The 20,718-nt window shown below is 42.1% G+C and overlaps 1 protein-coding gene and 1 long non-coding RNA gene across 2 annotated transcripts in view; one reads left to right on the top strand and one right to left on the bottom strand.

Moving 5' to 3' along the window:
- Nucleotides 1-20,718, top strand: part of ryr3 (ryanodine receptor 3) — a gene marked incomplete at its 5' end in the record, with an annotated part of 125,295 nt that overhangs the window by 50,345 nt on the left and 54,232 nt on the right. Inside the window, 20 exon segments of the mRNA XM_084377371.1 lie at nucleotides 1,758-1,853; nucleotides 2,190-2,308; nucleotides 2,779-2,912; nucleotides 3,092-3,333; nucleotides 4,701-4,893; nucleotides 5,326-5,542; nucleotides 6,265-6,369; nucleotides 8,478-8,581; nucleotides 9,045-9,128; nucleotides 9,698-9,857; nucleotides 10,104-10,248; nucleotides 10,706-10,911; nucleotides 11,206-11,380; nucleotides 12,025-12,233; nucleotides 12,326-12,489; nucleotides 12,670-12,718; nucleotides 12,809-12,969; nucleotides 14,740-14,902; nucleotides 16,671-16,757; nucleotides 17,280-17,506. Coding sequence (XP_084233497.1) covers nucleotides 1,758-1,853; nucleotides 2,190-2,308; nucleotides 2,779-2,912; nucleotides 3,092-3,333; nucleotides 4,701-4,893; nucleotides 5,326-5,542; nucleotides 6,265-6,369; nucleotides 8,478-8,581; nucleotides 9,045-9,128; nucleotides 9,698-9,857; nucleotides 10,104-10,248; nucleotides 10,706-10,911; nucleotides 11,206-11,380; nucleotides 12,025-12,233; nucleotides 12,326-12,489; nucleotides 12,670-12,718; nucleotides 12,809-12,969; nucleotides 14,740-14,902; nucleotides 16,671-16,757; nucleotides 17,280-17,506 — 3,040 coding nt within the window.
- LOC311271621 lies at nucleotides 19,189-20,616 on the bottom strand. Its single transcript, XR_014624450.1, has 3 exons — nucleotides 20,563-20,616; nucleotides 20,412-20,481; nucleotides 19,189-19,593 (listed from the first exon to the last, which is right to left on the bottom strand). It is a non-coding gene; the product is annotated as an uncharacterized lncRNA (long non-coding RNA).

The following is a 20,718-nucleotide window of genomic DNA, read 5'->3' as shown; positions in this document are numbered from 1 at the left end:
AAGGCCTGGTGTCTGGCCGTCCTGCTGCTGGTCTGCCCTGTGGACACCCAGCCTGTCCGCTCTGCCAAGCCCGGAGACCCTGCTGCTGCGACAACCGAAGAGGTCGATATGTTCGCCGGGGAAACTATGCCAGCAGATTGTCAGCTGTAGTTTCAGTTGAACTCTGCCGCTTTTCTCACCTTCTCCTGTCCAGAAACATGCTGGATGTATTTAGCATGGACTACCAGGATTAAGGATTTGGGGACTTAAGAGGTTGTTTTAGGGATGATTTTGATCAAATCACAGATGGTGACTGTTGGATAGATGAACAAGGAATTCAATCTGTTTCTGCTAAGTTTGAGTGAACTTTATGATACTTAGTAAGATAAAATGGCTGTTTCTGTAAATGGAGTCTGGTGGATTTGGCAAGAGCAACACTTTCAGCAGCTGTTTCTGGGTTGAAAAAAAGGAACCGACTCTTCAACAAAAGGACAGTTTCTGTAGGGATCCTTTCCAAAATGTTGTCAGACACTTTAGAGAACAAGCTGAGCCTGTCAGTAGCAAAAATAAGCGCCTTTAGTGGACTTACTTTAATTGTTGAAGTTGCACTCAAGGCTTACATTGCAGCCTGTGGTGAGGCTGCCGGCTGAGGCAATCTACTGGACCGATTCCAAAACTTTTTGTACCCATTAGTCAGTTACACACCAAAATATGTAAACATGGGGCCAAGGTTTAACATACTGCAATTCCACTTTACTATCCAGGTGGTCAGCCTGTTTTATAATGAGGACATGGACATTAAAAGCGTCTCTCATAGTAAATTATTAGAAAATAGAGCAAATGGCTTTACAAAAAAGTGAAGGAGGCTCTTCAGATGCTAAAATAATCAATTTATTCTATGTGCTAAACATGATTGAATGTGAAAATCGCGATTAAAACCATTTTGGTCTTAGGAGAAGCACAACTTGGAAGTGTTGGAGATGGAAGTGACACAATCCCTTTCAAATTGAAATGTTACCAGTATTATCGGTACTAAAAGCTCAGTCTTTCCTTCTTAATATAATAGTAATTGCTTTCTATATCACTTAATATAGTGTATGCTAATATACCCATCATTTGCAGCCTCAGGTTCCTCCTTTCTCTGACTTTTAATTTCACATTCACATCACTCACGGTGAACATCCCTACCCTTGCCTCGTGATGTGGCTCTCGCCATGTGTTCGTCTGAGCGATAGCTTTCCGGTAAAGGCAGAATTAAAAGAGATTAGACACCCATCAGTATTCCTTTGGCACAAAGTGCTGTTAAATTGTTTCACGGGCATTATCAGTCCAGTGTCCCTGAATCCTAATGGTGAGAAATGAGACAGTAAAGTAATAAGGAGACTTCTTAATGTCACCACGGTGGCAGAGAAAGGGCACAAAGGGGAACACACCTCAGCTTTCTAGAAAGCACAGAGCGCCTGAATTCACAGTCGCTTCACAATCTCTCCCATGTATTTTCCATCAGAAAGACTTCATAAGAGCAGGTGTCAGGTGGTTTCACAGATTTAATGAATTTTAATATCTACCTGCGACCCGCATATGTCAGACATCGACTTTATGTTCGCAGGAAAACGGTGGACTATTTTTCATTAAAAGTCAGACTGTCTGAAACATCCACTCATCTTCAGGTCCGCTGCTCGGGTTTAATTTGACACCTTTAACCGTATCATTCATGTCTTTACTAAACCATGTGTGTACTTTCATTCAACCTTGTGAAAACTTTGTCCTTTGTTCAGCTTCACTGATTCGTGGGAACAGGAACAACTGCACCCAGTTTTCCCGCAAATTGGACTGGTTGGTCAGCAAACTGGACAGACTGGAATCTTCATCAGGTATTATATACTTATATATAGCAGAACAGTGAGTTTCAGTAAAAATAGTTTTACTGATGCTAAGATGTGATCAATTTGATCAGCATTTGTTGTTAATAATAATAATAATAATGATAATAATAATGGTCGTGGTAATAAGATGGTTTCTGCCTGTTAAAAAGCAGTTTTTCTCACCACTGTCGCCAAGTGCTCATGGGGGAAATGTTGGGTCTCAAGGAGTATGGTCTAGACCTGCTCAATATCGAAAGTGTCATGAGATGACTTTTGTTGTGAATTGGCTCTATACAAATAAAGATTGATTGATGGATTTATTGGATGTTTTGTTTGACCTCTCAGGGATCCTGGAAGTCCTCCACTGTATCTTGGTAGAAAGTCCAGAGGCTCTGAACATCATCCAGAGAGCTCACATCAAATCCATAATCTCTCTGCTCTACAAGCATGGACGCAACCACAAGGTGATTGATTAAAGGATTGATTGATTGATTGATTAGTGGATTGATTTTTATTTCTAACATGAATCAGGATTTTGATTTCAGTTCATACAACCTCAATTCTTACTGAACAAAAAGCAACGTTAGAGCTCTGAACAATGTAATGTTATCTTTGTCACGGCTGATCGAAGCCTCATATTAAATGACATTCTTGTGTTTTATGACGTTCCAGCCATGTGCTTTACATGCAGTGTTCAGATGCCTCAGTCTCTCGCTGTTTTCCTTGTAAATTATAACAGGCATGAACGGGCAGCCTCGTAAACAACAGCTGCTGACCATGAGTGACACTTGAGGGTCCGTTTATACAGTGTGTGCATGTGGCACAAGTGCTGCAGCATGCAGAGACTGAGAAATAAGCAGTGGATTTCCATCTTAGGGTGTGTGAATGCACTTTTTTTTATTCATTTGTGCAACCCATTTATTCTCTCCGTTAGATTCTGGATGTCCTCTGTTCCCTCTGTGTTTGTAATGGGGTGGCAGTGAGAGCCAATCAGAATCTGATCTGTGACAACCTGCTTCCCAAGAGGGACCTGCTGCTTCAGACTCGACTGGTTAATGATGTTCAGAGGTAATGAAAGAGAAAAGCTTTGTAACTGTTTTATCTGTCAGTGTGTGTAGTTTAGTATACATGCTTGTGTCTTATTGTGAAAAAATCTCAAAATGTTCTCCGGCAGCTGGGTTAAAGTTGGGGCCACAACTAATAACAACTATTTGACCAGAAGCTTCTTTCTCTCTCATCACCTCCAGCATGAGGCCGAACATCTTCCTGGGCGTGGCTGAAGGCTCAGCTCAGTATAAAAAGTGGTATTTTGAGCTGGTGATCGACCAGGTGGACCACTTTGTAACCGGTGAGCCGACCCACCTGAGGGTAGGCTGGGCCAACACTTCAGGCTACGCTCCGTACCCGGGCGGAGGAGAGGGATGGGGTGGCAACGGTGTCGGAGATGACCTGTACTCCTACAGCTTTGACGGACTTCATCTCTGGTCCGGTAAGCATCTAACAACAACCTCATATAAGACACACACTTCCATTTCTTACATGCATTTTATGAGAGTGATGGAGACCGGAAACCTTTGTTGATACATACTGTATAAGTTCTGAGTTAGAATAGTGAGTTTGCTTCACCTCCGTGGGGGGAACTGACTGCATTATCGGCCTCAAAGGCCTCACGAATGCATTTTTTACACCAGTTTCTTGCTTTGAGCAGTGAGGGGCTGCATGAATACACTATTTTCTGATAGAGTTAGAAAATTTTTTGTTATTTCACAACAGAGACGTTAGTGTTTTATCCTTGTTTTTCTCACTGGTTTGAAGAAGACGGGGCTCAGTTAGAAATGGCATGACCTAAAATCTGATCCAATCATTCAGAATGTAGCGACATTTAAATCAAAATGTGCAACACTTGTGGGTTTGTTTGCTTCTGTTAATAGCACTGTCAATAAAATCTAATCAAACCACACCCACACAGTCCTGATGAAGATTAGCTGAGCCTCTGAGTGTTTAACCCCGGAGAAATCAAAACTAACATGTTTAATTTTGAGTTTGTTGGAATCAATTAGTATTTTGGTGTATGAAACAGTGAAACGTGTGTTCAATGTTTCCCAAAAGCCCAAGATGACATTTTGTCCATTTAAGGAGCTTGAATCAGATCATTTTTAGATTAATGGATTATCAAAATGGTTGATAACCCCTAACCTTAACCCAAGTTTCTTTCTATACCAGTTTGCACCTTTGCAGTGAAGTAACTCCAAGTCCGTTATGGTGCTCGATACAAAAACAAAAAGTCTTGTGGACTCGACAGAACTTACTGTGAATAATGCAGCAGCCTGCTGTCCAGTCTCCAGGCTGCTCTTTTCATTTTTAGACAAAGTCACGGCACAGACAGCGATATAAAATTCCACCACACGACCTCCACCTTCGACCTTTCTTCAGGACTTTGACACATGCCTCACATCTTAATACAACGCAAAGCCCATAGCTGAAGCCCTGCTGATTGCAGGTATGCTCTCCGTCTGAATAAGAGGAAATAGCCAGTCTGCAGTTTGTGTTCACATAGCCAACTTTTGGCTTTGTGCTTTAGGGCTTTCAGTCCTTTCAATGCCCCCTCTCCTCTGCTGTCATCCTAAAAGCACAACACCTTTTTCACCTCTCTTCCCTTCCAAAACTACTAAAAGAGACCCATCACCTCCTGTCGTCCATTTCATCCCATCCCTTTTAAAGCACTCATCAGCCGTCTCTCCACCTCTCTGCTCCCCTCTCTTCTCCTCGCCCATCATCCTGCCCTATATTCGCAATGACTTTGCAGCCTTAACAGCCATCCATCCTCCCTCTCTGTCTCCGCCCGCTGTTGTCTAGGCCGAATCCCGAGGGCCGTGGCCTCCATTAACCAGCACCTGCTGAACTCGGACGACGTGGTCAGCTGCTGTCTGGATTTGGGCGCTCCCAGCATGTCCTTCAGGATCAACGGGCAGCCCGTCCAGGGCATGTTCGAGGACTTCAACACAGAGGGATTCTTCTTCCCCGTCGTCAGCTTCTCTGCAGGTGTCAAGTAAGGCTCCGCATTTATAATTGGGGGGAAATGTGGGAAATGAGCAGAAGAAGCATTCCCAGTAGAGGGGCTTGTTTTTATTTCTGTCGAGATGCAATTACAGCTCCTCAGCTGACGTTTGCTTTAGAAATAAAGCGGCGATGTAGTTTAAAAACCACAATCTTCTTTACTTTAATTATTTTGATACTTGGTGTTACTAAGTGAAAAATGAATTTGTGCAGAAAGATTTATGGGAGTGGAGATAATCCCTGCCCTTGGGTGGCTTTACTGCAGCCCTGGTATTAGGTGAAGGCAGAGGTGTGCAGCGCTATTTGCTGAATTGTATTTTAAAAAAAGTCATTGACAAAGTAAGTAAAGAGAAACTTTTAGAATACCCTTGGCGTTAATATTATTACGTAACGTCTCACAGTGTTATGTAACGTCTCTTCTCAGGGTCCGCTTCCTGTTGGGTGGACGCCACGGAGATTTCAAGTTCCTGCCTCCCGCTGGTTACTCTCCGTGCTACGAGGCGCTGTTGCCCAAGGAGAAGATGCACGTCGAGCCTGTGAAGGAGTACAAGAGGGACCTTGAGGGGGTCCGTGACCTGCTGGGAACCACCCAGTTCCTCTCTCAGGCCTCCTTCATCCCCACTCCTGTTGACACCAGCCAGGTGAGGACAGTATCATCAGGGAAATGTTGCTGTTGCATCAGTAAATTCAAGATACAGCAAAGAAAATTAATCAATGTTTGTATGCAGTTACCATGATATGAAAAATACATTTGAAATACTGTTTAATGAAAGCATTTTCTTTACATTTGTAATAATGACAAAGCAATCATTTTTATTATTTAGCTCTTAGAGATTTTTTTGTGGAAAATTACTTTCAGCGCTTGTATTTAGAAGAACCAACTTTCTAATTTGATTCAATTGAGCTTAAACTCACACCCTGAGGACGTCTAAAAGTGCTTACATTATTCAGGGTTGTTACTTTAGATAACAAATTCAAAAGCAGTTGAAATATTTACCAGCTGCAGTCAACATTGCTGATTCTTTCCACGCTGTTGCTGGTCTGCTGCTCCTTTTTTGTCATTTTTTTTTCTAAGATTGTTCTGAAAGAGAATAAATCTCATAAGTTTTCGAAGCCTTTGGGAGGTCTTAGGCAGCCCTCATATGAGATTAATTCAGCCAGTGTTTACACACCTGTTATATAATATTCAGCTCTGCAGAGGCCCTAAAGCAAAAAAAGCAAAATAAATGCAGTCTTGCAGCCTCAGTGCAGCAAAGCCAAAATCTCTACAATCCCCAGGAATCTAACAATTGCATGGTCAGGAGAAAAAGATGAGAAGTGTTTTCATTTGTACCATCTGTTCCCCCCGTCCCTCTCTCTGCAGATCGTTCTGCCCCCTCACCTGGACAACGTCCGGGACAAGCTGGCAGAAAACATCCACGAACTGTGGGGGATGAACAAGATCGAACTGGGCTGGACCTATGGCAAGGTAAAGCTGCGATCTGTCATCACATGTAACACACAATAACAGCCATTGTCTGTTTGGATATACACACAAGGTCAACTCAAGCCTGCTTCAGTAAAATGCTTGTAAATGGTCCATTAACATTAATATCTCAGTCCTTTTCAAAGTACATGTCAACAGCTTACAGCTTAGGATATCAGGGTTCTGTGCTGGAGAGAGTATCAAATCATTTGACTTAATAAATTTACATCTTTTCAAGTATTCAAAGCGAAATTACTTGATGTGAAGACGGATTAGATCAGAGAAGAAAAAACAAGCTCGCGATCAAAGACGATTAGTTAAAACAAATACTCTTAGACGTTGATTAAGTATTTGTATGACTTGAGTACAAGTTCTGCAAATTATATATTTTAGTGCTAATAAAACGTAAACATGGATTTCTATATTTTGATCCCATTTTCACCTCTTTTTTCATCATCAAAGTTTATTTATATTCTTAAGTTAAACACAAGAAACAACAATAATGACCCGTCTTTCTTCTATTCATTTAACCGTTATTCAACCAGGAGAATCTCACTGAGATGAAGAATCTCTTTTTCAAAGGAGACCCAGCCACGACGTCAGGATCATCAAAACATAATTACAGACGGAAAACACGAAAGTACAAAAAATACCAGAAACAAATAGGGAGCTCACATTTCAAAAAGAGACATTTGTAGGAGTCGGTCGCACAACCCCGATGAAATCTGCCTCATTCTTTCATTTTGGGTTTAAAAGCATTTCGCAAGATTGATACTAAACACAAATGTCCTTTTTCCAATTTATGTCCGGGCATTTTGGACAGAGAGCATAAAGAAAGTCCAGAAAATGCAGAGTGCTGTCTGGCACTTTACTGCCTGATAATAGGTATTGTGGGAGCAGGCCAAAGAATTGCCTTTATATATGGAGGTTCACAGATGTAAGAGCCTACGAGCGGCCGGAGCAGACGGTCCTACCCTGGAGTATAACTCACAGTGGTGAGTCAGAGCTTTACAGTTTGAAGTGAATCTAATTGGCTTCTAAAAACTTTTTGAAACCTCTGGTATTTTCCTTTTTCAAACATCTAATATCAAAGACATTAGAAAGGACCACAACCTACCAGCACTGCTGATAAATCTAACACCCACACCTTACACACTCTAAAAGTGGACAATCACTCATATTTACATACATCTGTGATAAATTCAAAAAGTCTGGGCACTTAGCTGACATGTTCTGTAAATATGTCCGCATTGAGCCTCTCTAACATCTCCACAGTGTTTCTCTGCCATCATCACTCACTCTCCCCATCCACTGCAGAACAGTCTGTCAGAAGTCTGATCGCACGTGCCGCCTCTTTTGTACCGTAGCGGTTATCGCAGAATCTTTTCCCCGCTGAGGCCGTCGCCACTGCGCCTGTTTAACAAACTTAATGAGTGTCTCACCTTCCAAGACTATGACATCCACATTAATTAAGACTGGGAGAACGCTGATCTCAGGGGGGAGAACTCGGGTCTTACAGTTTATTAAGGACAACATTTGGGTCCAAACAGCTGCTTGGTATTTAATTTTGCTGTAACAAGGCTCTCAACGAGCTCAAAGTGACATTGCGCTGAATCTGAGACAGGAAGCAGATACTTGGCAGGAAGGATGGTGATAAAGTTGGTTATGGCTTCATTGTTTTGTATCAGAGTGCTTGGCCTCACTGTGTATTGCTTAAACATTTTGTGCACCTCAGTTCTGTTTAACCTTTATTAACTGGAGACTCTTAGAGAAAGAGTAACTGGCAGAGGAAATCTCTCTGTCGACTCCCTCACAGACAGCTGAGCCTCTTCAGGCTGATTCAGGCTTCTCTCTGCTTCATTAAAAAATCAACACCTGAGGCCTAAGTTGGTCCCAAGTGGAGCGCAAACAACATGCATCTGCCAGTGCCCACTGCAGATAAATTCAGCTGCAGTCCAGTTTTTAGGGTTTTTTTTCTGGATACCGAGCCAGGCTCGATCATATTCTCCTTCGGGCTGTTGCTGCAGTTATGGACAGGCAGGCTCACACACTAAAAGAAGTAGAGAGAGTCCACATCTGTTGCTGAAACATAACGACTGCTTCCTCTCTAGGTTCGTGATGACAACAAGAGGCAGCACCCTTGCCTTGTGGACTTCGCCAAGCTGCCTGAAACCGAGAGGAACTACAACGTGCAGATGTCCAGTGAAACACTGAAGTAAGACCGAGCGGTTTGCTAAGTAATCCAATTACCTATTCATGGAACTGCCTCTGCTCTCTGCTGAATGCTGTGCGGGAGCAGATTAGGGCTCAGATTAAAGCAGTGCTTGTAATGACTTGCATCTCCTGAGTGAATTTCAGTATTGATTTTTTAAGAAACGTTGGATCCAAAGCTTATTTGAGCCAAATACTGAGTCATCTCACTGTAAAAACATTTGGCCTGGCTCAATAAAGCCATCTACTGTTAGAGTGAGCTTCAATAAGGTATGCAGTTTGTCAATTACATAGTGTTCGGGCCCCAACTGCCAAAATCAGGCTACTACTACTCACAGTGTTGATCCAGCGAGATGTATAAATGTCTAATGAGCTGTGTTAAAAATCTAGAAGTCTAGAAGCGTAACGGGGCTTCAGTATAGACATCAGTCCTGGTCTTTATGGTTGAATGTCTCTTCTGTCCTCAGGACCTTGTTGGCTCTTGGATGCCATGTTGCTCAGGTCAATGTTCACGCTGAGGACGATCTGAAGAAAATCAAACTTCCCAAAGAGTAAGTCTCATTTTCTCTTTTTTCTCTTTTTTCAAGAAACACAAGTACAAAGTATTTTAGGGTATGTTAGTCTGTAGTGCAGCAAACATCAAGACACACCAAGGAGATCAAGTAAATGATACACGTGTTCCAAAAATTTGAAAAACATGAATGAATTTCAAGTTTTATCACTCTGATTGTAATCTAAAAGAAAAGATTCATTATATATCAGTCACATTTTTACATAATTTCAGACCTTTTTCTGTGAATTATCTCATTATAAGGAGTCTTTGAAAACATTAACAAATGCTTTTTTACTTGTTAGTGTTTTCAATCCCTTAACCACATAGAAAACAAGCTGCCCACATCAGTTTACTATATAGTGGTTGTATTTATTGAGAAAAATATACTGATATTCCCTCATCGTTTATTCAAGCTGTCATGTCTGATTGTTTAACATTTATGTTGTTACTAAAGACGGAAAATAAATGTAATTGATATCATTTTACTCCATATTTGTTGTGATAGCGACACACAACACAATGTTATTAAAATGCTGTGCTTTTACCTTTCTGGTGTTTCCGCTCCAGCTACGTGATGTCTAATGGATATAAGCCTGCGCCACTGGAGCTCTCTGACGTGAAACTGACTGCAGGTCAGGAGGTTCTGGTTGATAAACTGGCCGAGAACGCACACAACGTGTGGGCCAAAGACAGAATCAAACAAGGATGGACCTATGGCATCCAGCAGGTAAAAGTGATTACTCCTCTCATTTAGAAAGGAGTTGGCAGCACATCAGTCTGGTCTTTGAATTTAAGCATAATTAATGATACATTAGGTATTTTATTGGACATTTCTGCTGAAACACTGTTTTGTCAAATTGAATGCAAAAAATATAAGCTCATTTATTTTTCTTTACATGTAGTACATGCTTGTCTTTATTTTGCTTGCATATTTTAATCTATTTTATCGGCAATTTTCTTGTGTGTGTGTCAGGATGTGAAGAGCAGACGTAATCCTCGCCTGGTGCCATATGCTTTACTTGATGAGCGCACTAAGAAATCTAACAGAGACAGTCTGAGAGAGGCCATCAGGACTATGGTTGGGTATGGATACGACATTGACCCCCCAGACCAGGAGGGTGAGAACATCTTGTTGACAAAGCTGCCACACAAAACTCTTCATATTTCTTGTATAAGTTTGTTTTGGGGGAATTAAAACATTGAGTGTCTGATTGAGTGTTGGAAGCAGAAGATGCAGTAAATCCTGCATATTGTGCAGCTCCATTATCACCTCCATGCAATAGGAATATATATTATTTACATCATCACAAAACAAATCACAGGAGCTGCTGATTGTGATAAAATGTGTCACAGAATACCCAGTGAAAATAAACCTTATGGTGATGAATGATTGAAAATAACTAATATCATAGCATCACACTAAATGCACTACATATTTTCACACTGTGCGGCATAGCCAGTCATTTTAACTGTAATTGTAACTGATGCTGAAAATGTTGCCTGAAATTAGCATCACTTGTCAGTTGTTATCAAGCATCTTTTATCCTGTCATCTCATTCCTCTCCCCGTCCCCAGCCCCCCAGTTTGCGGACGATCAGACCATCGAGACCATCCGCCTCTTCCGTGTGGAGCAGACGTACGCAGTGAAGACAGGGAAGTGGTACTTTGAGTTCGAGGCCCTGAGCGGAGGTGATATGAGGGTCGGCTGGGCCAGGCCAGCCTGCAGGCCCGATGTGGAGCTGGGAGTTGATGACCAGGCCTTCGTCTTTGATGGATACAGGGTAAATTCACTCTGTTGGGACATATCGTGTTATTTTACTTCAACAGCAGCTTTTTCTTTCGCCATCCTTGCTGTATTACGGCTGTTCAAGTGATGGCACCGAGTTATACTACAGCTGTTGAGTTTTAAAAGACACAAATCACAAATCTATAATTTTTTCTCAAGACGTAACTATTTATTGATTCCAGCATATCTTTGCAGCTTGTACAGTATGTTCACTTTTATATTAACAGTTTTATTGGATCATCATATTATCTATGCTGCCAAAACCTCAGGCTTTGTGTTTCTTCCGAAGGGTCGACGTATGCACGCAGGCAGCCGCTACTTTGGACATGCCTGGAAAAAGGGAGACGTGGTCGGTTGCATGATCAACATGGAGGACAAATCCATGATTTTCACCCTGAACGGAGAGCTCCTGATCACCGGAAAGGGCTCCGAGCTTTGCTTCACTGACTTTGAGACGGAGGACGGTGAGGGCTCCACCGGCTCTACTGTGAACTTTAGCGCTAATTCATTCATTTATTCCGAGCGCGTTTCCTCCACAGTATCTCTGGAGGTAGGACCGGGTTCGTTCGGCAGTTGGCATGAGGCAAACAAAAACCGAAAGCGGTACAAAATGCAAATGATGTTGCGTTTAATGAATCCATTGTGGCACCGGCTCTGTACTCTGCAAATGAGCCACCCCTCAGGACAAGACAGGAGAGAGAGACTCGGTGGAATATAGTTGAGTGATTTAAATGAAGTGTTGTAGCTCACATGCATGACAGAACGCCGATGTGACTTTTTCAAGGATTATAAAGACACACATTTAAATACTGTAGTGCGTGCTAGAATGAAGTTTCATCATTCTTATTATTAAAAGGCACATTCCCAATTTTGTATGTCCAGAGATATTTTCGCCAAGGTTATTAAGTCTCCGGACTAATTAAATGTAGCTCCTGAGGGCAGGGAGACAGATCGCATCATTAGTGGAAGGGAAGCATCGGAGTTACTTTTTAATTAAATCTGAAAAAGAAGGTTCTCCAACTTCGTTCACGTTGAAACAAGGGGTGACATGACTGACAGACCGATATTGCCCTGGCAAACCCACAAATGTCCCTTCACCCTCCTGCAGGTTTCATCCCTGTGTGCAGTCTGGGCATGTCTCAGATCGGACGTATGAACCTGGGCAAGGACGCCAGCACTTTCAAGTACTACACCATGTGTGGTCTCCAGGAAGGCTTCGAGCCCTTCGCCGTCAACATGAACAGAGACATCACCATGTGGTTCAGCAAGCGCCTTCCCACCTTTGTCATCGTACCGAAGTACCACATGCACATCGAGGTAAAGAAGCATTTCCATCATTGTTGTTTCTTCTTCTTCTTCTTTCTCCTTCTTCTCATTATTCTTATTACTTCTGGATTTTGACTCCTCAGGTGACGAGGATTGACGGAACGGTTGACGACCCCCCCTGCCTCAAGGTCACGCACAAGACGTTCGGCACGCAGAACAGCAACAATGACATGGTCTACTGTAGACTGAGCATGCCTGTGGAGTTCTACTCTGCAGACAGGTTACTGGACGAATCCCTGAAACTCAGGTCAGACGCCGGAACAGCAGCCGAGAGCAATGTGGTGACGCAAATTAAGATACGATGAAGAGGGAACAGCAGCGGAGTCGCTGAACATTTTGATAATTTTGTCTAAATTTACACTCATTTGCTCTGTCTGGCAACACTTTGTTACTTTTATGACCTGCAGCTGTGTTTCTGTCTCTGCAGCCATCCTCCAAAAGAAGATGGAACTGTTGACTACGGAAGCATCACAACTGTAAATCAACACAAATTTACACGACTGAAAGTGATCGTTATGCTCTCTGTTCACTAAGTGTAATCTATTGTGCTCTGTTATTTATGGCAGTATTACCACTCGGTGAGAGTGTTCGCTGGACAGGACCCTGCGTCAGTGTGGGTGGGCTGGGTCTCGCCCGACTATCATTTCCACAGCAAGAACTTCGGCCTCAGCAAGACGCGGACAGTCACCGTCACGCTGGGAGACGAGAGGGGCCGGGTTCATGAGAGGCAAGCTCCTTGATCTTTTTTTTTAATATCTTGAGACACTGAGAGAGGGAGAGTCAGCAGGATTTGCTGTGTTCTCTGAGGACATCGGGCTGTATCTGGGATTTTCCACCTCACAGTGATTCAGGGAAGGTCATGCAATATTGTTTAAGGGCCTCAGTGTGGATCAAGTTCTGCACAGAACCCCTCAGGACGCCGTGTGAAATGTGTTTTCAGTTTTCTTACAATACTTTCTTTCCCTTGCATCACTTTTTGCTTCCCCACCACACTGACACTCCTCTTCCCTCTTCTCACAACTTCTCATTTGGTTAGCATGCTAAAGGCCAAGTTCGAAGCTAAATTCATTACGTTGATGCATTGTAGAAGGCGAGCGCCGGGTGTTGCAAGAGAATGTAATGAGCTGAAAAATGTGTCGATGGGAATGAGACAGTATTGTGGGGGAATACAGTTACAGACATCCAAAAACTTTTGCAATTAATAAATTACTGACAGTGAACGAAACACACTTGGCCAGATGGAACATCTGAAACAACAAACAACAGTTTCACAAGTTAGATTAGTTTTTGTTTTTTTTTAGACTTCCTTACAGCAAAAATCAATCTTCCTCCAAACACACTTCTAAATGACTTCACGTTGCACATTAGGTGAGCTGCTCACACCATTAACCACGACATTAAAACCTCAGACAGGTGAAGTGAATAACCTTGGAATGAGGAACATCACCTCGTTGCAATGCAGTTTTCTGCTGGGAAACTTTGCATTCTGGCATTTATTTGGACGCCACAATGACTTGCACCACCCAGCCAAAACATCGTTGTGGACCAAGCACACCCCCTCATTGCAATGGCAGTAGGCCCCCCCACCGAGATAATGTACCCTCCCACACCACAAAAACTACTTAGGAATGGGCCAAGGAACGTGATAAAGAGCTCCAAGTGTCGACACGGCCTCAAAATGCCAATCTTGTCAGGCATCTGTGGGATGTTCCAGACCAAATCCGAACCATGTACGCCCCAACGTGGATCGGTCCTCTCGCGGTGTCTGGTGTTGTCTGTCACCAGGGCATCGGCAGTGCCTTCATAGATTGGACTGATGTCCCACTGAGGCTCGATCTGATTGGGACCTGAGGCCAGGTCGCCCCCTCAAAGCTCTTTGTCACATCCCTCAGGTCATTCCTGCTGCCATCAGCCGTTGCCATGAGGGGTTGCACTTGATCTCCCCTGGTGTTTGGTGGGTGGCACCTGTCAGCAACATCCACATGAATGCCAGGACTCACTGTTCCCCAACAGAACATCGCATTGTAACTGGTTGATCAATGTCAGTTGGCTGTTGTAGCTGATTGGTGTATAAAGGAAACGATTCGCAGTGTTTAGTTTATTTATTTGACATTACAAGACGAGCGAACACAACACCTAGATCATCCAATATAAATACAAAATATTTCCTATTCAATCCTGTATAAGCTAACGCAAAATTGTAAAGGATTGTAAGTGTACACTTCCAACTTTCCCATAAACCATAATTTGAACAAGAAAACAAGAACTGACTCATCTTTTATCCTTCTCCCGTCCTCCTCCAGGAGAATAAGTGTAGACGAGAGCCTCAGTGTGGAAACAGAATGAATGTGAATGAGGAAAGAGTCACAACGCAGATCGATAAACACATCACATAATGAGACGACTTTGTGTTCATCTTTATTCTTCAGCCGTCTCTGGTGCCCTGTGAGTGTTTCACATTCCCACAAAAGCTCATTTTCTGCTTTTGTTCCCTCAGTGTCCAGAGGAGCAACTGCTACATGGTGTGCGGAGCGGACGCAGCCGGCCCGTCTTCCTCCAGCCGCTCCAACTCTGACCTGGAGATCGGCTGTCTGATCGACCTGGCCACTGGCCTCGTCTCCTTCACCGCTAACGGCAAGGAGCTGTCCACAACGTATCAGGTAAATAAGAATCACGGTGGCGGTGGGGAGCGGAGGACTAACACACAAGGACAGTCGGCCTCATAAACTTCACTATGTGCATGTCATTATTCTTTCCTCCTGTCGAGTATTTTGGGTCACTACTCCTCAACGCTCGGCTCCTTAACCATTACATTGAGAGACTGAGAACTTTTGAATAATAAACGTAATAAATCTTCAGGATGATGGCACTCCGACATATTTGTATTGCTCGCACGCAGTCAAACGATCTTCGCTCCTATCTCCCCCTCAGGTAACGTAAACAAATTTGCACTGCAGTAAATTATCCTGCAGAGAGGCGGTTGGGAAATTATACAGCTGAATTCTCGTCTGTTTTCAAAACCAGAGTCTTAACAAAGACAGACATCTGCTCGGTAATCCTCGTCTCGCCTCGCTGATCTCAGGTTTTTAACGGATCACGTTGAATACCTGACTCGACGGCCAAATGATGCCTCGAGAAGCTTTTATCAATCAAGTCTTTTTCTCCTCTTTATCTTTGTCGCTGTCATCCGTTTTTCTGTCTTTTTTTGTTTCCGCTCCTTGATTTGGTCGTGAATTGGCATTTTTTTGGACGGGGAAGCTTTCTGAGGGGATCGAGAGGCTTTTAACCTGATGAAAAGGATCTTGTCCTGTTACGGCTTTAGAGCTGTGGCTGTTTGTCCTCTCTCTTTGTGTTTATCTTTTGTGTCTGATGTCTGTCATCAATACACCAACTGATACTCATTGAGCTGATTTGACAGCTAATCCACGGGCTTAGAGTGTAAAAGCCTTTGACGTTTGTTTAACCCTCTAGACCCTGTAACACCCAACGTGTAAAATACAGTCCTGAGCTTTGTATAGCTGATACTTTAGGCTGAAATCAATAACCAGAAATGGAAATATACATCATAACTGAGATCGGTCTTTTTTTATTTAGAAGTTTCCACATGGTTTTCACTTATACATCTAAAAATGTCTCCACAAACTCTTTATAATCTTGTGGATGCAATTATATATTGTATGTAAGAGAGATCTGGATCCATCATGCAACATGGAAAGCGACAGAGACTCAGTTTTTTGCTCAAAATCACGTCACATACTGTAATCACCATCAGTAAACAGGTGTCAGGCTTTCACTGCCGGTGATGGACCATATTTTTCAAGGGGAAAAGCATTCAAGGGTAGAGACCATAGCTGAAAAGCCTTTTTAACCCTATTCAACATTTTATTTTTTCCTTAAATCATGGCAAAAATTGTTTTTCATTTAATTTTTTTATGTCTGTTGAAAGTTTTTGTGATTCACTGAGTGAAACAAGCATTTTGGACCTGGCTTTATCCAACGTTCAGACGTTCTTTAACTTCATGCAAATAAGTGCACTTCAGCTAGAAACTGCCTCGTTCACGTACTTAAACATAAAGTTTAAACAATTGTCCTAATGTTTGTTATCAACTGGGGAAGTTTCATGGTGACATCTGAGTTAGAAATGTTACCTTTTTCACCTGTAGTGTCTCCCTTTAAGTTGCCAAAGGCACAACCCACAACAAGACCATTGTGCAAGTTGAAAAACACGTCAGAGTTCAAGTTTTTTTGCTTCACATCTCATAATCACCCTCAGTTAACATGTCTGGCTCTCACTGCTGGGGACAGACGCTGTTTGTGAGTCAGCAGTGAGGACTGTCCCCAAAGACCCTACAATACTGTTTCATTCTGGTGCATAACTGAATCCCATCCTATCTCTGATGTCCATGACTGAGCTTTGTTTACTTTCAGGTGGAGCCAAATACAAAGCTGTTCCCAGCTGTGTTTGTACGCCCCACCAGTGCAAACCTCTTCCAGTTTGAATTTGTCAAGATCAAGGTTCGTCTCTTTTCAAATCCAGCAATATGCTTGAATATAACACAGTGTTTAAAGGTGGATGTTGGTGTTGCTAGAGTAAATAGTACATTTACTAGTACAACAGGACAGTTGACCTTGTTTACAGGAATGAATAGATGACCATGATACTATTTTGAATATTGTAGGGGTTCTTTAATTTTTAATGTCACTCATCCTCAAATAGTCTCACACTGGTCAACAGAGCTCTGTGATTGTTATTATTAAAATAATAATAGTAATTTTAAAAAAATCCATATTTTAGTGTATTCACACTCCTTTGAATCCAGGGATAATAATTGTGGATGAAATATAAACTCATCTCTATTTTGCTCACGGATCCCTCAGGCACCACATATCTAAATTACTTTTAGGTGTTTTCAGAAACAAAATGCTGATTGAAAAAAAGTGTAATATTGTTACCAAAAGCACGTCCTTTAATTAAAGTTGTTTTCCTTCAATCAGTATTATCTTCATTTCACTTTCCGTCCCTCCCTCTGCTCCCAGGATGCCATGCCGCTCTCGTCTGCCATATTTAAGAGCGAGCACAGGAACCCGGTGCCGCAGTGCCCGCCACGACTGGACGTGCAGACTATCGTGGCCGTGCTGTGGAGCCGGATGCCGAACACCTTCCTCAACGTGGAGACCGCCCGGGTCAGCGAGAGGCACGGCTGGGTGGTCCAGTGTCTGGAGCCGCTGCAGATGATGGCAGTACATATACCTGAGGAGAATAGGTGTGCAACGAGAACGTGATGTAGACAGACCGGTGTCAAACACCTTCAGCTGCAGCACATGACTGGTTCACTCCTGCAGTGACTACAGAGAGAGTCTGAGCTCAGCTATATGGGAGCCATTAAAGATGCTTTGTTGCTGTTTTTAATTTAAATTAACAAGTCAGTGGGACTTCTCATGGCATTACGACCACATTTCCCATAAACTCTTAAGGATATATGGATAAAATCATCCATCATCCATCATTCAGTCGTAACATTAATGGAAAAGTAAGTAGACCTTCAGTCTGGACCGCTTTGTGGAAGCTTCCAATTTTTTTTTTTCTCTTTTATTGCCGTTATCTCGAGTTCAGGAGTTAATTATTCCTTTAGCTTGAGATAACAAAGCTCGTTTTCTCTTGTGATAACGGGTTAATTAATCTCGTTATCTGGAGGAAACAAAAGCCAGACTTTTCATGATAACGAGATAATTTATCATGGGATTAATAAGATTCATAAGAGTGGACCTCGACATAAACACTGTCCTGCAGGGTGGGTTTGGGAGTTTCAGAGCAAACCAGTTGAACATTTTATGAACATTTACCATTTACTGTAATAATGTTTTATATAGTGATTTGATGCAGGGGTAGTTACATTATGACTAATTATTGTAAGGAATAGGCTCACATACAGTGGTCCATTTAAAGCAGATGTGTTACAGTCCAGTAGGCTGCAACCAAAACAATGCTCGTTGACTTGGGGAAAAGGAACTACTCACACTGGTGGATGTTTGAATGGTATAATGCAGTATTTATACAAGATCAGAGTACAGTGTGAAGCGTTGATCAACAATGGGTACTCGGTCTTGAACTCGATGGCAACTTGCTGACATTTTCATCTTAAATCAGTTGTCAAAACGCCGTCTGTGTTTGCCACCATGGTAGTCTTCATCTCTGATAAACATAAAGGGAAACAAGTAGGGCTGCCACAAACGATTATTTTGATAGTCGACTAATCACCGACTATTTTTTTCGATTAGTCGACTAATCGGATCATACGTAAATTGAATGTATAACATACAGTTTATCACACCAGCATGCAGCTGCTCTTATATAACAATCATTAGCTTTCAGCTTGAAGTGTTACTTACTAAAAATGAAGACAATTAAGATGATAGTTCATTAAACCTTTAATGAAATATAGGGGTGCAATGACTAGTCGACAAATAGTCGACTACTAAATTAGTCAATGACTAATTTAGTCGTCGACTAGTCGGTAGTGACGTCATCGTGTGTGTATCCCACGGCATGCAATGCCACGCTAAACAGTGTTTCACCATAGCCAATTGAAATAGCTCAGAGTGAGACGTCTCATTTTCCCCAACTAAATAAGAGCCATTGTTTTTGTGCAATTCATAATCTGACTACTTTGATAGTCGACTAGTCATCGACTACTATAACGACTAGTCGTTAGTGGCAGCCCTAGAAACAAGCTTTTGTTTTCTTCTGATAACAATTTGATTATCTTGCTAAAAAAAAACCCTGTTCTCTGCTTACTTCCATATATAAATTACCAGCTGGGAACGTTTTTTTTTCATCTTGTAGCGCCCTTAGCCTGACTAGAAGAAACACACTACTGACGCTAACACTATCTCTCTAGGTTCGGAGAGTTGGACCCCTTAATTATTCAAATGAGGGAACCTGAAGTTGAAAGTTGACAGTTTATTGCTCACACAACAACAGCTTGTTTGGCAGTGTTTGAAAACAAATAAATACAAAACAAATAGAGCTCTTTCATAGGAAAAAAATTAAATAAAATCAAATAAAAGTGTCCCTTCTTCTTTATTAGAAGTTAAGAGTTCAGTTCCGTTCTGAGGTGTGTGTGTGTAATGTTCTGTTCAGATAACTACTACCCGGGTAGATTTTTGTGTTATTTTCTTATCTGTGTCAAAGAGTGAAATGAGATGATGTCTGGGGGTTCTTCGGAGTGGGTCCCACAGCTGGCCACACCGTGCTCCACTCCGTCGGAGTCACTCGTTTTTCCTGGCTCGCCACCGAACCTCCACGGCTCGGAATCTGAATCAATTCCTAATCCGGCAAATAAAAACCAATCTACACATAGTGTAGAAACATAACCATTAATCTCTATTCAATCACATGACATCTTTCTACTTTCACTTTTCACTCTAAATATCTTTCATATCTATACCCAGATGTAGGATATACAGTATTCAAATCAATTTTAATGAGTCTGTATACCTTTACAGTACAGTAAAAGTATTTTTACTATGACAGTTACTCTCAATGAACTTATATTTTAACATAAATGCACTTATTTATCTTCATAAAGCACTATTTATATTTTTAAACAGCTCCTTTTAATCACCATTTATCTTGTTAACTGTAACATATTTCTCCTTTTAACCTTTTTTTAACCGTAAATGAACAGTATCAAATCACTCTTTTTTAAAACATGAATATTTAAATAACTTCAGTGCAATAAAAAACATATGCATTTCAGTTATCAGAAAACAATAATTATCACAACCTGGCATCTTATCAACACAAATCTGCATCATATGCTGTCTCTATTTCTCTAATAAGTGCAGTAGCGGCACGTTAGCTTACCCAGCTACACTGTTAGCACTCACATCACATTTTACAGGCAATACCTGAGCTAGCATAGTGGCAGCTCCACTCGCAACTAGCGCTAGCATCGTGCTAACTTAGCTAGCGATCTTTTTAAGTCAGTTTACATGGTTCACAATGATACAGAGAGTACCACGGTGGGTTCAAACATTAGGAAACACTCCTTTAGCTCCGATTGGTTTTTTTAAGAAAAGTATCTCAATACAAGGCATTTTAACACAAGCTGCATCAACAAGCTAACAACGAGGCTTAGCCTCTTAGCATGTAGCAGCCATGCTTACCGGAGTTCTCCCAGAGGGCTCACACGGTGAACGGCTCCTCTTATCCAGCGTACTTATACAAGACTCGTTCCTAACAAGCAAGCGACCAGTTAGTTATATGATTCAAGGTTTTTTTTAATCATTTTGCAGCTTCTACACTGTACTTTCTCACCAGGGCTCATCAGCTTGTGTGTCGGTGGGTGCTCTAGTTAGCGGCTCGGCTCAGAGTGAGCACACGCTGCGTGATCATGACAATGACCCACGGGCTGATGCGCCGCCTTGTGGTGGGCATGGTTAACACTCAAATGACATAAATCGGTTTAGTAAC

Source organism: Pagrus pagrus (assembly GCF_965226575.1).
Source record: "Pagrus pagrus genome assembly, chromosome: 16".
Classification (NCBI taxonomy): Eukaryota; Metazoa; Chordata; class Actinopteri; order Spariformes; family Sparidae; genus Pagrus; species Pagrus pagrus.
Note: the sequence above shows the minus strand (reverse complement) of the source record. Positions and strands in the feature narration are given on the sequence as shown.